The 16,378-nt window shown below is 57.7% G+C and overlaps 1 protein-coding gene across 1 annotated transcript in view; it reads left to right on the top strand.

Moving 5' to 3' along the window:
• Positions 1-9,716, top strand: part of IFT122 (intraflagellar transport 122) — a 76,452-nt gene extending 66,736 nt beyond the window's left edge. The window contains exons 22-28 of the mRNA XM_012655136.1: positions 2,925-3,025; positions 4,870-5,035; positions 6,264-6,375; positions 6,866-6,991; positions 8,563-8,642; positions 8,998-9,162; positions 9,543-9,716. Of these exons, the coding sequence (XP_012510590.1) occupies positions 2,925-3,025; positions 4,870-5,035; positions 6,264-6,375; positions 6,866-6,991; positions 8,563-8,642; positions 8,998-9,162; positions 9,543-9,632 (840 nt within the window). The 3' untranslated portion in view covers positions 9,633-9,716. The remainder of the gene's footprint in view (positions 1-2,924; positions 3,026-4,869; positions 5,036-6,263; positions 6,376-6,865; positions 6,992-8,562; positions 8,643-8,997; positions 9,163-9,542) is intronic.
• The last annotated feature ends 6,662 nt before the right edge of the window (positions 9,717-16,378 follow it).

Here is a 16,378-nt window from a genome sequence, read left to right as displayed (position 1 = left end):
AGCCAGTAAGTAGCAGAGCCAATACTAGAATCCCAACAGGCTGGCTCGAGAGCCTGTGCTCTTAGCTGTTCCCTCCTTCCCCCTTCTCACTTAGAGAAAGTGGGCTGGTATGTTGTTTAAAAGGCAAACTCAGGAGACCTCACATCCCAGCTGTACTGTGTGACCTTGGGCAAGTCATTTACCTTCTCTGTGCTTCTGTTTCCTTCTCTATAAAATAGAGGTAATAACAGTACCTATTTGATGGGATTGTGGTGAGGATTAAATAAGTTAATATTGGAAAAGCACTTGGAAGAGTGCCTGGCACAGAGTGGCCCTGGGTAAGTGTCAGCTATTCTCATTACTTCCCCAGGTAGAGGCTTCACACCACCTTTCCGCAGCTGCACCCGAAGGCTGAGCATCTCGCTGTTCTTTGACCTCAAAGTCCCTTCCTTCCACCCTGGGCATTTCCTTCCCTCTAATCTGTGCTGACCTCTTGGCACATTTTTTGTCTTTTGGGAAAGTCTTGCGAGAAAGACTCCTCTGACGGGCTCTGCCAGGCCAGTGGGCAGCCCTGTGTTGCTTCTCTTCCCACAGCATGGTCAGTGGTCTCAAGGGACCTCATCTTCCCTTTTGGTATTTGCTTTACCTGAGAGGAGACCCTCTCAGAGTCCCTCGTCTCTAAATAGGTGCTCACTTGGAGAGAAGCCACCACAAAAGGAGTCGAGACTCAATTTAGGCTTGGAAGTCAGGGCCCAGCTCAGCCTGTTTGCCTAAGCCACCCTGGAACCCAGTGCTCAGTGCCATCCCTCTGAGCTCTCTCCCTGCTCCTCATCCTCGTGCTCCCCACACAGGGAGGCGCAGGGCTGGGGCTCCTCTCTCAGACAGCTACGCTCTGCTCCTGGACCTATGTGGGGCTGGGAGCCGAGGGGCTTTACACCAGCTGAGCCTTGTTCGTTGGCCTATTCCTTCATTCAACAAATGCCTGCTGTGTGATGAGGCCTGGGGACACAGTGGAGAACATGACATTGTCCCCACCCAGAGGAACTCACAGGCTAGCAAACAGGACAGTCCTTCAAGGGGAAAGCTTAGAGGCCTGTGAGGAGACTTCCTGGAGGAGATGGCCCCTAAGCCAAGAGGAGGGAGACCAGGAAGAATGCGCAAGTGAAGAGGAAGAAGAGGAAGGGCGTTCCTAGAAGAGGTCACAGGCTGTGCAAAGGCCTGGAGGCAAGTGGTAGCGTTGGGTTCAGCATCAGGGCCTGGCAGAGCAGACTGGAAGACTGGAGAGGAAAGTGCTGGATCCTGCCTGGGATGACGGTGTCTTTCCCAGAGGAGAGGCGCTGATCCTGAGGACGCCCCTCCTCCTGTTCCCTCTGGACATTTCTCAGCCTCCACACCTAGTGCAGTAGAACCAAAGGCAGGCTTCATCCTGGTTCTCACCCTGAAAAGGATGTGGTCTCAAGTTTTCTTGGGTGCTTGGAGCTAACAGAGGCTATAGAAATTTAGGAACTAAAGAGAAAGTGCTCATCTCTGAACCAAGGGAGTATAGAGCAAAGTGAGTCCTCAGAATTTAGACCAATTAGGGGCTAAGCCCTGGTGGCTCAGTGATGATAGGGCCTCCTAGAATGTCCATTTAGTACCATTTAAGAGCTCACAAGGGGAGGGGTGGCTGGCCTATTTTAACCCTTCTCATCTAAAGCTTTGTTACAAATCAGCAGTCTCCGTTGGCAAGCAGTGTGCCAGACTCCTTCAAAACAGGGTATTTTTTTTTTTTTTTTTTTTTTTGAGACAGAGTCTCACTCTGTTGCCCAGGCTAGAGTGCCATAGTGTCAGCCTAGCTCACAGCAACCTCAAACTCCTGGGTTTAAGTGATCCTCTTGCCTCAGCCTCCCGGGTAGCTGGGACTATAGGCACGAGCTGTGACATCCTGCTAATTTTTCTATTTTTAGTAGATGGGGTCTTGCTCTTGCTCAGGCTGGTCTCAAACTCCTGTGCTCAAGGAGTCCTCCTGCCTTGGCCTCCCAGAGTGCTAGGATTACAGGCGTGAGCCACCGTGCCCAGCCCCAAACAGGGTATTCTTAACCTTTTATGGTCCCCTCCTAATAGAAAATTCCCTATGGTCTGCTGTGCGGATCTTCAGGCAGCCTCTAGGTGCAGAAGACCAATTCCAATTCATTCCACTAATGTGTGCTGAGTGCCTCCTGTGAGGGCCGGGGCCAGGGAAACAGGGATCACCAGTTGAGGAACCCCACGTGTGTGTATGGTGGCGCATTGGTCAGGCTGCTGTTGGATAGCAAAGAACAGGCATGTGATTTCATGCTGGAAAGGGTCAAATGCCTCCATTTAAAGACAGGCTTATACCAGTGGTCATGTCCTAAATTGCATAATAGCTCTTCTCTTTTAGAGCTAATTGGAGGCACCTTGAGCTCAGGGAAATGGGATCATTACCAAGCCCAGAGGCAGTGCAGCTTGGGAGAAAGACATTCTTGTGCTTTGGAATCAGATCTGGGTTTGAATCCCAGCTCTGCTCTGTTCTAGCCAGTAACTTGGACAAATCATCTCTGGGTGTTGATCTCCTCATTAGTCCCGTGAGGATAAAAATGCATACCACCACCTGGCGTGGTGGCATGCGCCTGTAGTCCCAGCTCCTCGGGAGGCTGAAGTAAGAGGATCACTTGAGCCCAGGAGTTAGAGGTTGCTGTGAGCTATGATGATGCCACTGCACTCTAGTCTGGGTGACAGAGTGAGACTCTGTCTCAAAAAAAAAAAAAAATGCATGCCACAAGACCACATGAGACAGTGGCTATGTGGCACACAGTAGGTGCTCAGTAAACAAAGCCACTCTTTTGCTGGAGTAACTCCAAGTTATTGGTATCTACCCTTTGGCCTGGGCCAGCAAGCAGCTCAGTTGAAGAATTCAGCCCCTGTTTGCTGTTCTCTCGCTGCAGGAAGAGCCGTTCAGTTGCCATCTTCCTGAAACCCTTTTCAACATCTCCAGGTTCCTGCTGCACAGCCTGACCAAGGACACCCCCTTGGGTATCTCTAAAGTGTATCCTTTCTCTCACCCCACCCTCTGTCCTACCCCTTGTCTAATGGCCCCGAGAAGTTCTTTCCAGAGCACTTTCCTGGCAGACCGGCCTTTCTCCAGCAGCCCTCAGGGAAGAGAGCACGCTTACCCTCCCGCTGCTGTTTTGCTGCAGAAGTGGCTCAGCCAGGGAGGCTGAGGGGCCGGTGCCAAGGGAAGATTAGTTTTCAGGGCTCTCTGGGCTGAGCCCAGCAATGGGTGGCCAGCACACTGTCCCAAGCCCTTCCAGAATTCACAGATGAGGGTTTGACCAAAATGGAGGAAGCACCAGGCCTTCGGGCTTGGAATCTTGGGCCCTTCCTCAGGTTGGGGAGTGGGAAGCATTTGTTCAGCCCAGGTGTGCAGAATACCTGCTGTGCCCCACTGGGCCAGGCTCCAGGTGACAAAGCTGCCATCTTGTTGGGGAGGCCACAGGTCAGGGCCTGGTTCAGTGGATGTGTGGTGTGTTTGAGGGTGGAACGAGGCTGAGGCTGGGGCCCAGGTCAGGGAAGCTGCCTGGAGGAGGAGACGTCCATCTTGCAGGCTGAGGCAGCCAGGGAAGATGGCAGAGCAGACGTCCCCGGGGAGGCCCAGCATGCGGAAAGGCACAGAGGTGGCGGCGAAGTGAGCGTGGTGTGTGGGAGGGCTCGAGAGGCAGCAGGACACTGGCCTGGGGGTTGCTTCTGCTCTTGTGGCCAGTGGGGACTGCTAAGGGGCAAGAAGCAGAGAATGGGCTGAAGGGCCTGTATGGCCCCAACTACCAGGAAATGACCAAAATCTTGAAGGTCTTGAAAGTCACAGACGACATAGTTGTCCCTGTCCTCTTCTAAATCTACCTGTTCTCTCAGCCCCTTCCCAGCTGCACCCCACCTTCTTTCTGTGAGGAAATCCCCTCCCAGGAGAGGGCCCAGCGGTGCTGTTGGTGAGAGTTGGCCTCTCTAAAGGGTTCCAGGCCCATCATTTCCATTTCAAGGCCAACTCCCCCAAGTCAAGAGGTGCCTTCACTGACTCAGACCCCTGCGACTGGCCAGTCCATCGTGCCCCAGACAGGCGGCCACGGCCATGCGTGCGAGGCCTCAGCACCTGTACCCAGCCTTTCCAGAAAGTCCTGTTCAAGTCAGCAGAGTTTGATTAAATCCCTGTCCCGAGCGTCACACTGTGCCCCCATCCACTGGGGACCTGGAAATATCTCCTGACACAGTCCCTGAGCAGTTGTGGGGGACCTCGGTACAGGAGCCCTGGAGAGGCACTGCAGGAGGGTCAGCCAGGCAGGGGAGGGCAGCATCTGAGGTGACCTGAGATCAGAGCCTCAGGCCAAGGAGCTCAGAGGGGAGCCCCAGAGAACAGGTGAGGCTGCCGCCCAGAAAGCATCTAGCAGGCCCTTGGTCAAGTGCAGGCAGACAGATGCTGTGCGCCCAGTGGCCGCTGTGAGCCGGGCCTGAGGGTGGCTCCCCGGGCAATGTGGGACCAGGCCCCACCCAGAAGGGCTGGAGCAGAGGGCGCTTGGCACCAGGTGTCCTAGGGCCTGGCTGGCAGGCTCAGCAAGGCAGGAAGAGCCATTTTGGCCTGGCCCAAAACGAGCCATCAGCAGGCCCAGAGAACCTAAGCAAAGTTAAAATATTAATGGAAACTGTACTGTCTTTCTCTCTGGAAAAATCCCTGGGCCTTGCTAGCTGAGAAATAGATTTACATCTCACAAATTAGCAAAGCATTCCTCAGGCTCCTTCCCATGCCCTCCTGGCACCAGCACAAGGCCCACTCCAGGGAGAGGCAGTGCCAGCTGTTGGGGCTGGGCTGGCCTTTGCCGTCCTTAACGCTGTCGATGGCAGGAACACGCTCTTCACCCTGGCCAAGCAGAGCAAGGCCTTAGGTGCCTACAAGCTGGCCCGGCACGCCTATGACAAGCTGCAGGGCCTACAGATCCCTGCCAGATTCCAGAAGTCCATCGAGCTGGGCAGCCTGACCATCCGCTCCAAGCCCTTCCACGACAGCGAGGTGAGGACATGCCCCCCTCGGGCAGGAGGCTTCTCTTCCTCCTCTCCTCTTGGGATGTCTTCTGACAACTTCTTGCCTGGCCTGGGTTCTGTTTGAAAGATGGCTAGGCCGGGCGCGTTGGCTCACGCCTGTAATCCTAGCACTCTGGGAGGCCGAGGCGGGCGGATCATTTGAGCTCAGGAGTTCGAGACCAGCCTGAGCAAGAGTGAGACCCCCGTCTCTACTAAAAAAAAAAATAGAAAGAAATTGGCTGGACAACTAAAAGTGTATGGAAAAAATTAGCTGGGCATGGTGGCGCATGCCTGTAGTCCCAACTACTCGGGAGGCTGAGGCAGAAGGATCGCTTGAGCCCAGGAGTTTGAGGTTGCTGTTAGCTGGGCTGACGCCATGGCACTCTAGCCCAGGCAAAAAGAGTGAGACTCTGTCTCAAAAAAAAAAAAAAGAAGAAGGCTATAGTCTCTCAAGGGTCTGTGTCCCCCACCCCTGCCCAAGCCTTGGCTGGCCAACTCCTTTTCCTCCCTCTCCTCCCTGTTCTCCACGCAGCCTGCTGTGCTCCAGCTCACAGCCCCAGCCTGGAGCCTGGCCTCCCTTGCTTCCTAGCCCTCCCCTAAGCTCCCTCCGCACCTCCGTGCCCAGATGCCTCTGCCTGCACCTCTGGCCTGGCTGCAGGACTGACCCTCCCTCACCCAGGAGCCCCTGCCCTCCCCACCCCCTTTCCAGAACCAGGTTATGGCTCTCCAGCAAATCCTCCCCACGGTCTCTGCAGCGGGTGCTGTGCCGTAGCCTGCTGTCCTTCAACCCCGCAGCTGCTCTTTCCACAGTCCCCCCTGCTAAGCTCAGAGCAGGGACTTGGCATCAGACAGACCTATGTTCAAATCCCAGCCCCACCATTTCCTAGCCATGCTCAGTCTTTCTGAGCCTCGATTTCCCTCTTTTATCACAGTGCCTGGAGCATGGTAAGTGGCTGGTCACTGGTGGCGGTGGTTATTGTTCCTGCCAGGAAAATAGAGCCCTGCCTGTGAAGTGGGCCCCGGGTGACAGGACTTTGGATATTTCTTTAGGCCTTTCTCCTGCTTCACCACAGCACAGAGGCCCCCGGGCCCAGGCCCAGTGCCTCCTCCCTGCCCACCCAGGTGGCCTTTCCTCTTTCCAGGGGGAGGAGGGAGAGGCGGACATGTGCCCACCCCTGGTTTGGCCCCTCAGGCCGTCTGTGGTGCTGTTTTTGTAGGAGCTGGTGCCCCTGTGCTACCGCTGCTCCACCAACAACCCATTGCTGAACAACCTGGGCAACGTGTGCATCAACTGCCGCCAGCCCTTCGTCTTCTCTGCCTCTTCCTATGGTGAGTCCCCGGGCCCTGCGTGTGTGGACGAGGCAGCCGAGGTGGCTGGGCTCGCTCCACTGCTTACTGGCCACGAGACGCTGGGCAAGGCCCAAAGCCCTCTGAGTGTCCTTGTTTGTAAATTGGGGCAGTATGACACTCACCCTGCCTGACACTCTGAGTCACTGTTAGTGTCCCCAGAGATAGGACCCAGTGCTGCCCAAACCTGAAACACTCACTTCTTGGAACCTGGTGCAGGGCTTTGCGTAATGAAATGCCCCAGGCGTAGAGGCCCGTGGCTGTGCGTTCAGCTGGGAGGCTGAGACGGGCTCTCAAGGCCCAGCCCCTTCGGTGGTGACAGAGGGTCAGAAGCCCCTTGCCAGTAGCCGAGCAGAGGCCACAGACGCAGAGATTGGGGAGCCTGCCTGGGTTGGGGAAGGAACTCTGTGGTCACCCCACCTCTCTGGCCACCAGTCCCCTCAGCACCCTCTCTGTGCCCTGTGCCCTCCAGAGGTGCTGCACCTAGTTGAGTTCTACCTGGAGGAGGGAATCACTGATGAAGAAGCAGTCTCCCTCATTGACCTGGAGGCACCAAGACCCAAGCGGGAGAACAAATGGCAAGAAATCACAAGCAACAGTATCCTGTGCCCTTGGCCATTGTGCAGTGGGCCTGGGGGCAACACGGCACACAGGAGGGCCAAGCTCAGGGGGTAGTAGCCGCTGCTGAGCCTGGCCCTGTGGCCTCAGAGAGATTAGAGAAGCCCACGTGGTGGCAGGGGCTGGGGCCCGAGATGGGCAGAGAGGGGCTAGGGTCTGCAGACCCAGAAGTGGTGAGTGGCACCTTGGTCTTACGCTGTGCCCCATTCCCGTGAGAGTCTCCCACCCGCCCTGGCTCCTCCTGGCCACACACAGCTGATAAGTGGCTAACACAGTATGTGATGTCTGTACTGGTGGCCCTCACCTGGTCAGGTGACTTTTACATGCAAGTGACAGAAACTATGACTCAGAGAGGCTGGACCAGCTAAGGTGTGCAAAGAGGCCCAGCAGGAGCAGCAGTGCAGTGGGTCCAGGTGCTTGCTCCGTGCGTCTGGGGCTGTCTCTGGTTCTCTTGGCTCTGCTGTCCTCAGTGTGGCTTCATTTGGAGCAGCATCACCCCGCCCACCCCTCAACACAGTGACAGAGATGGCCACCAGCAGTGCTGACCTCACGTCCCATCAGCCTCGCAACCCCCAGAAGCAGCCGACGCTTCTCCCAGCTGTGTCATTAAAAACCCCAGGGCACACCTCAGCTTGTCCCGGTGGCCAGCAGGGATTGTGGGAGTTGTCCAGGCCGGGTCCTGCGCTCACACTGAAGCTCGCGGCTGAACATGGGAGGGGGCGTCTCACAGGCAACGTGCACACGCATCACCTGGGACCTTGTTATCACCAGTGGCTGGGTCGCTGGCCTGCTGGGGCTGAGGGCCTGCCTTTCTAGCGGGCTCCCAGGTGATGCCACTGTCAACGTTGTGAGGCGCAGAGGTGAGAGGGGAGCATAGGGAGCTGTTTGCAGAAGTACAGAACTCGTGCCTGCCACCTGGGCTGACTGCAGGCACCATCAGATGCTCAGGCCGGGTGGGGACTGGTGTGTCCATTCCCTGGGCCTGCCTTTGTCGTGTCAGGTCCTCCACAGAGAGGTGGCTTCCAGGCGCCTCCACGCTAGTCTGACCTGGCTTAGGGGTCTGCTGGAGCTCTCACCCCCTTCTGCTCTGTGAAGTGTGACCTGTGAGCCATCGCGAGTGCCTGCAGACCACGTGACTGCCGGGCGTTTGCAGGAATGCCGGGCTTGCTGGCTGCGCTTTCCAGCCGGGCCCATCATTTCCACCCCCACTCGCAGTGGCTCACAGGCCTCTGCCTGCGCAGTGCTTCCGGCCGGCCAGCCCACAGGAGCCACGGTGTGGCCTGTGTGGGGAGGTGGTTGAGGGCAGCAGGGGCCCAGCAGAGCCCCTTTTCTCCCTGTCCCTAGCCTGTGCACTGGGGCCAGCTCCTCCCTGGCCTGTGTCCTTTCTATTCCTCTACCTAGAAACTCATTGCACAGGCCTTGCCACTGTCCCCAGAGCTATGGGGAGACACAAAGCCTGGCTGATCTCCTGTGAGTCTTAACACGCTGGGTGCAGGGTGGGCCCTGTTTCCGGCTCGGCCTCGGTTTCCATCCCTGACCAGACCCCTACAGATTCCCAGACTCTGCGGCTGGATGAGACCGTGGACTCCGTGGGAGACGACGACCCGTTCACGGCAAAGCTGAGCTTTGAGGTGAGGGCACCTCTCTGAGTGACGGCTGCCAAGGCACTGACGCCTGTGGGAGGGCGGTCTCAGGTCCTTTCTCCTGTGCACACGGGGACCCTCTACTAGAGGTTGTGGCCAAGGAGGATTGGCCACATCTTCCAGATGTGGCAGCCTGACGGGGGTGTTGGGAGCCAGGGCTGCCCTGAGGCCAAGGGTGCTGATGGGGAGGCAGCTTCAGCTCTGGCATGAGGAGGAGCTTGTCACCGTGAGGGAGTCCTCTCAGGCCACCCCCAAAGATCCCGGGATCGTAATCCACGTAAACATGTCACCGTGGCTGAGTGAGGGCACCGGTGCCCTGCTTCCCTCCTGCCCGGCCCCACAGCAGGGTGGCTCGGAGTTCGTGCCCGTGGTGGTGAGCCGGTCGGTGCTGCGCTCCATGAGCCGCCGGGACGTCCTCATCAAGCGCTGGCCGCCGCCCCTGCGGTGGCAGTACTTCCGCTCGCTGCTGCCCGACGCCTCCATCACCATGTGCCCCTCCTGCTTCCAGGTACAGCGCCCGCCGCAGCAGCTCATGTGTGCTTCTCTCTGCTGCTCTTCCATTTCCCAAATGTCCCTCTGCGGAAGCCAAGCGTCTGGGAGGAGCAGCACAAGTGTGCTCGGAGGGCCACGGCCTTGGCTCTGAGCTGGGGGAAAAGGTTGGGTTGTCCCCGCCCCACCTGGTATGCCACGTGCTGTCCGGAGTGGACGCCACTTGACCCTGTGCTATCTGCACCTGCCCCAAATCCAGGAGGACTGGGCAAGTGTGGTGTGCCTTTGACCTTCATCAGAAAAAATGGGCGTCAGCACCCCCCCCCAAAGGCAAGACAGGCCCTTTGTTTTGAGCCCCGCCTCACTGCAGCATCGGGGCTGCTGGCCCTCTCTCCTCAGATGTTCCACTCGGAGGACTACGAGCTGCTGGTGCTTCAGCACACCTGCTGCCCCTACTGCCGCAGGCCCGTCGACAACCCCAGCCCGTGACCAGTGCCCGCGGGACCAGCGCTGCCTCCGCCGCCTTGCTGTCTGCTGGGCTGTGGAAGGGAAGAAAGAGTTAAGCTGTCAGAATGTGTCTTCTGCCCAGATGAAGTTTGTATTTTAGGGAGGGGCCTTGTGTAACCACGGAATTCCTATTTATGGCATTTCATGCCTTGTAAATAGCACCAGGAGATGGGGAAGGGAATGTACATATCTTTTCTAAGAAAAAAAATCTGTTACTTGCAGAAGGGCTCCGAGTTGTTCGTGGCAGCTTGCTGGAGTCCACAGATCTGTCAGACCGTTAACACGTACACTTTGCCAACAGATTGCCTCAATAATGAGAAATAAAAGGGCTACTTATTTTCATCAGTGTCTGCATTTTAGCAAATCTTCATATTGTCTGCAACTTAATTTCCTTATGCAAAAGTGCACCTGTTTCTAATTTGATCCAAAAGGAACATTACATTTGTGTGCTCTTAAAATTTAATCTCATAGAAATGGCAATATCGGAAGGGGTAGGAGAGTGGGTATTTTTTTGTTTATTTTGGTTTAATGGGCATCCGTCTTAAGAAAATAAGATACCTGGCTCCAAAGAAGATGGCAAAGAGGTTGAAATAGGCTCCCGAGTGGTAACCTGGTCAAGGCAAGGGCTATTCCCCTGGGCTCTAGAGCCTCCCTCCTCCCGCCACCTTCCCCAGCCCCGCAGAGGGTCCCCAACCCAACCAAAGCTTTCCCCCTTCCCTCCAGCTCCTTGGCACGTGGGACTCCAGCCCACCCAGGTGCGTTCCCTTGGGCACCAACAGTGTGCAGTCCAGCAGCTCAAGGGCCTGGGAGGAGCAGCGGGTGGGAAGGTGGGGAAGGAAAACGCGCATTTATCGGAGACCTTTGTGCGCCAGCCACATTTCACATGTTGTCTCAGTTCTCACAGCAGCCCTGTGAAGGAAGGGCCGTGACTTCCAGTGGGGCTGGGGAGAGGGGGCTTGCCGGGGTCCTGAGGGAGAGGCCCACCATTGTCCAGCCCTGAGGCCCTGCTCTCTTCGCCCACGCCCTCCCTGATGGAGACTTTCTGCAAAGCCCAAGAGCCTTGGACACAAGCAGGAGAAAGGGAACTAGGCTGTCAGCAGCCACACTGAAAACCAGCCCTCGTGATGCAGTTACGGGTCCCTTACAGCTCATCTGTGAGGTGGGCAGGGCAGGACAGATGTGCCACTGGAGGGACAAAGATGCTGAGGCCCAGAGAGGGCGGTAGCTGCAGAGGTCACCAGTGGAAAGTGCCGGAGCCCAGGACCTCTGCCCCAGCCCAGCCCCGCCCCTCCTCCCTGCCTCCCTTGGCATTTCTCTTGGGAGATGATGGAGGAAAATGAAGAACGGGAGCCAGACAGTTGTGCCAACAGAGCTCCTCCACTGAGTGTCTAATTACTTCGATCATGCATGCTCTCGCTCGCTAAACATTTATTAATGTGTTAGGGTTTCCATTAGCGCGTTACTTGAACTGAAATCATTTGCGTGTGGCTGGGAAAAAGGGGAGCGAGAGAAGAAAACAGCTCCAGCTCCCCAGCAGTCAATCACAGTGACAGATCAGATGGTCCCTGGCTAGAGGCAGGGGGAGGGGCCCGCCAGAGCCTGCAGCACCCTCAGCCACCCAGGGCAGGCTGAGCTCGGGAGGCCTGAGTCTGGCCGTGGCGCCCACTCCGTGGAGCACTTTCTGAGTTCCCAGCCCCATGCTACGCACTTAGTGCTTCACCGTATCTCCTCCTCAGCAACATCCAAGGCTTCCCATTATGCAGATGATGAAACTGAGGCTTGGCAACATTCTCTTTTCTTTCATTCAACAAATACGCACTGAGCCAAGGCGGCATGCTCACCCAAGTGCACGTGAGCACCGTGTTCTGCTCCTCTCCTGTCCCCACCCGATCTGGGTCTTGCTGAAGTCTTGTTGTGCTCTCTCTGAGGCTCAGTGTCCACAGCTGTACAGAAGGGCCTCCTCCTGCTCTGACACTGAGCTTCCAGCTTCAGTCTGAGTCTGTGAATGGGGCTCAAACCCATCGAGCCCTCACGTGATGAGGAAGGCACCACAGGGATATGGAGATGCCCATTTAACTAAGAGGCCTCAGGCCCAGAGAGAGGAGTGACCGCCGGGGGCTGCACAGCTTGGTGGCGGTTCAGGCTGGGACTCGATCCTGATCCTGCCTCCAAGTGTTCAACATTGTGCCTACATCCTTGGAAGGAGGAGGAAGAAGAGGATTGGCAACCTTAGGTGGACCTGACTCTGGTCCTGCCTCAGCCAGCGAGTGTCTTTGGGCCTCGGTTTCCCACCTCTCCCCAGCAAGGCTGTGAAGCCAGGAGCTCTTTGTGGCTCTCGCACGGGTGGGCAGTGCTGCTGTGTCTCTCCCTGGCTAGGGTCTGTGCGCCCATGGCAGAGGCGAGCTGGGCAGATAGCCTCAACAGAGGCCACCACTGGGCGGGGAACTTAGCGCCAGGACCCTAGCACTCCTCCACCCAGACTGTGGAACGTTTTCCTAGAATGGAAACCTGGTCACGCCGCTCCGTGCTTGTCACCCACAGAGGTTCCACACTGCCAGCCAGCTAACACCCCGACTCGTAGGTCTGGTCTCTGTTCCCACCATGCCACCCTGGGGCCCCAGCACCTCCACACCCAGCTGGCCCTTCCCCGCTGCCCTGCTTGGAAGGCTCTTTTCTGAGGCAGCCACTCTGGGGAGCCTCCCGGCTGCGTCCTGGTCCACCTCCTGCTCCTCGGGCTCCCCTGGCACTAGGGCCAGAAGCAAACTCCCATCTCTCACTGTTCTTAGTTTTTCCCTGTCTGCTGCCCCCGAGACTGGGAGCTGCTCAAGGGCAGGGACTGTAGGGTCCATGTCAGTGCCCAGCCCAGGGCCTCGTGCCCAGAAGGAGTTTGGCAAATGGGGTAAGAGGGAAGGAGGATGGAGGGAAAGAGGGTTGGTCTGTCTCCTTCCCTTACTCTCTCTTGACATTTGCAGCTCTGTCTAAGGCCACGCATCGCCTTGGTGACGCAGCCAGGTAGGGCTAAGCCGGTGAAGGGTGGTAAGGAAGGAGGAGGAGGAGGAGGAGGAGGAGGCTGCTGACCCAGCAACTCCTCTCCTGTGGAGGCTTAAGAGCCATTTGTGCGCTGCCAGCTAAGCCCCTAATCCTCTGTGGCAGTCAGGGCCCTGCACCTGGGCTCCCAGAGGAGCCCCCAAAATGGCTGCACCTGCCTTCCGACAGCCGACCCCAGGGCCCCATCCGCACCCCTGCAGCTCCTCACAGCTCTTCCCCAACCGAGGGGGAGCTGGAGGGGCCAGTGGCTCAGAAACTCCCCCACACTTGGACTTGGTCACCACCCACACTGTGGGTCCTCTCTGGACTGCCCCACACATGAGGGCATGCTAGCCAGACCTGGGTTCAAATCCCGGCTCTGCTGAGGAAACTCGACCCTCGCAGCCCCAGATGCCTCAGTGCCAGAGGGGAGTGGGTCCCTGCTCGCAGGGGGCGGAGGAGTTGTTCATTCAGTCAACAACTGTTTACCGAGCACTGCCGTGGGCTGCAAGCTCGGGTGCCGCCGTGAACAGGCCGGCCCTGTGTTCTAGAGACAGGGTCAGTCGGTCAGTAAGAAGACAAATGCGACGTTGCTGACAGCGCTAAGTAGCCCGTGGCAACCGAACGTGCTGGGTGGCCTGGCGTGCTGGGGGCCGGGGGAGGCCTCTCCCAGGACACGCGTGGGGCAGAGACCTGAAGGGGACTGGGGAAGAGATTGGTCCTGTCAGCACGTACTGCTCCTCAAGGAGCACGCCCACAGCCGACGAGGCAGGCGCCACTGTCGCTCCCCCTTTACAGAGTGGGGAACCGAGGCACAGGAAGGGGAGCCTCGCCCACGAGGGAGGACAGCGAAGCTACGCGGAAAGGTCCAGGGTCCGAGAGCCGGGCCCTGGTGGGGAAAGCAGGTCGGTTTACCCTGCGGGTGTGTGTGAGTCTCCCAGGGTTTCAGGTTCCAGCACTCTGAGGCCCAGAGAGGGGCAGTGGGGCGACCTGCTAGAATCCACCTTCTCCCCTCAGGGCTTCCACTGCTGCACCAGGCCTGTGACTCAGTCTAGGGCCTCTCCACTGTCCCAGCCAAGCCTTCTTTCCACACTGTTCTCGTGGCCTGGTTTTCCTGAGAGCTGGCTGGCCCTGATGGAGACCTGGCTGTGTAGAGCGCCATACCCCACAAGCCCAGTTGACCGTGTGGTTATGGCCCAGGCTGTCCCTGACCTGTCACATGACCTAGGTGACTCACAGCCAACTCCGGGCCTCAGTCTTCCCATTGGCAAAATCGGTATAGCGGGGAGGGTCAGAATAGGTGACTTCTTTTTTTCTTTTTCTATTTTTTTTTTTTTTAATAGAGACAGGGTCTCACTCTTGCTCAGGCTGGTCTTGAACTCCTGAGCTCAAGCAGTCCTCCCGCCTCAGCCTCCCAGAGTTGCTAGGATTACAGGCGTGAGCCACGGAGCCAGGCCCAGAGTAGGTGACTTCTAACGACCTTTCCGGTTCACTTTGTGCCTGTTGCTCTGAATAAAGAGCATTTTTTGTTTTTTTTAAATCCTTTGTCAAGCTTTACAGAATATTGAGTAGCTCAGTGATTTTAGTACACCCTGAGGTTGGGATTGTGAAACTCTCTCACGGAGGAGGAACCTGAGACAGAGAGAGGTACTTACTGAGATAATCTAGATCCATCCACCCACTCACTTGTTCATTCAACAAATATTCTTTGAGTACCTTCTACGTGCCAGGCCCTGAGGATACACCAGTACACAAAACACAGAGACCCCAGCGCTTTCTAGTGCAGGGAAGACTGTTCACGATGCCCCTACCACACGCCAGGCACCACGCCGGACTCTGGACAGACCCAGGCCCCCTTGGGGGCTCCCCTGGGAGATGGGCACAAAACACACGAACAGAACGCAAATAAGGTCCAATCAGTTACTGCACTAGGTGACAAGCCCAGTGCCGAGGTACTGCTGAGCTGTGCCGGGCAGGGCTCAGCCTGGCCAGGGCGGAGCGGCGCTGACCCAGAGCATCCAGTGTGCCCCCTCCGTCTGGCCACCAGGGTCACGTCAGAATCAAACCCTCCACCTTGACCTCATTAGCGTTGGGCCTAATCCCAACCAAGCGCCTTAAACTGCAAGAGGCTGCACCCCACAAGCCCAGCCGCGCCCCCCTCCGTGTGCCAAGCAAACACTGCTAGACCCTGACACCACCCAGGACAGGCAGGGCCTGCAGCCCAGCTGGGCTGGAGGGAAGGGGCACTTTTCTGAGCAGACAGACCTGGGAATCTGGGTGAGAAGAGAGACTGGGCAAGAGAGAGCTTAGGAACCCACGTTCTGGGGACAGGGACCATGCTGGCCGGCCTCCTCCCCCTAGCTTCAGGGCCTCTGCACTTGCAGTTCCCTCTGTCTGGATGCCTTTCCCCACAGCCTCCTCCCATTGCCTGTTCCCAGCCTAAGCTTCTCTCAGAGTGGCCTTCCCGCAGGCAGCGTGTGGGGAGCGGGTCACCACTGATCTTTCCCTGTTGTCATTTGTTTCATTTCTTGGCCACCCCCAGACACGCAGGCTTCCTGTGGGCAGAGCCTTGGTCTTTCTTATCCCCTGTGTGTCCCCCAGAACCAAGCACCTTGTCTGGGACACAGCAGGTGCTCAATAGACACTTGGTAGCTGGCTGGTTGTCATCAAGTGCCCGCAGGCACCGGCCAGCCCAGCTATCCTACTTCCTTCCTGAGGGCTTCATCCTGCTCTTTGTGCAGCTGAGGGTGGGGGACCTGCCCATGTGGAGCCTCCATTTGCCCCAGGCCACCTGCACCCAAGGCTTCTACTCTTTCCTCCCGGCTGTCCTGGGTCTAGCCATCACGGGGCTGCCTGCCATGCGGCAGCTGAGCCCCACGTGGCTGAGCAGACCTCCCCAGACAGGGCCCTGCCTGCTGTAGCGTCCAACAGGCCTGTCCCCATGGCCAGCCACCCCTCGACACTGCAGGCCCCAGCCCTGAGGGGCTTTGTCCCCTCCCTGTTCCAGTCGCCCCCTCCATCTACCCTTCCTCCCTCCGCTCTGTTTTTGGGGGAATTTAAGTCACCTTTCTGCTCCCCAAGATCTGCCCAAGCCACTGCCCACTACCTTCTGGATAAAGCCAGCTTCCTGGGATTGGCATTGAGGACCCACCAGAGCTGTCCCCGCTGCGGGGAGCTTCCCTGCCCAGAAATCTGGCAAAGTACTCCCCTCCCCAAAGGTGGCTGCGTCCTCAGGCTGGCCTCCCACACCTTTCCCGGGGCGGGTCTACTTCTCCCCACATCTGCGTCCTCCTTAGCCCCTGAGCGCCTCCATTTCTTTCCCTGTCTCTGTGTCCCCTACGGCCTGCACATGAATGTTTAACGAACGAGTGAGCGAGTGCGTTCCAACTCCATGCAATGCAACAGTTACTGAGCTCCCGGGCTGCGCCAGGCTGTGTGTCTGGCAGCGGAGAACCAAAGCTGGCAGGTGCGCCCTGCTCTCACGGAGATTCTGCTGGGCGACAGGAGCTGGTGCTGGTCTGGGAGGGAGGGAACAGGTACGGCATCGTGTGAGGGGACGAGAGACTGAAACGAGGATCAGAGAGCCTCTTGCCCCCCCGGGCGCTCATGGTCCAGTCCAGAAAAAGACTTGACCTCAGCTCATGGTAGGCCATGGGAAATGGCATGGAGTCCCCAGGTCCCTACGCCAGGCCAAGGCCACC

The sequence above is a fragment of the Propithecus coquereli genome, unplaced genomic scaffold (genome assembly GCF_000956105.1).
Source record: "Propithecus coquereli isolate 6110/MARCELLA unplaced genomic scaffold, Pcoq_1.0 Scaffold461, whole genome shotgun sequence".
In the NCBI taxonomy this organism is placed as follows: Eukaryota; Metazoa; Chordata; class Mammalia; order Primates; family Indriidae; genus Propithecus; species Propithecus coquereli.
The sequence above is the reverse complement of the archived record's forward strand: the minus strand, read 5'-3'. Positions and strand labels throughout refer to the sequence as shown.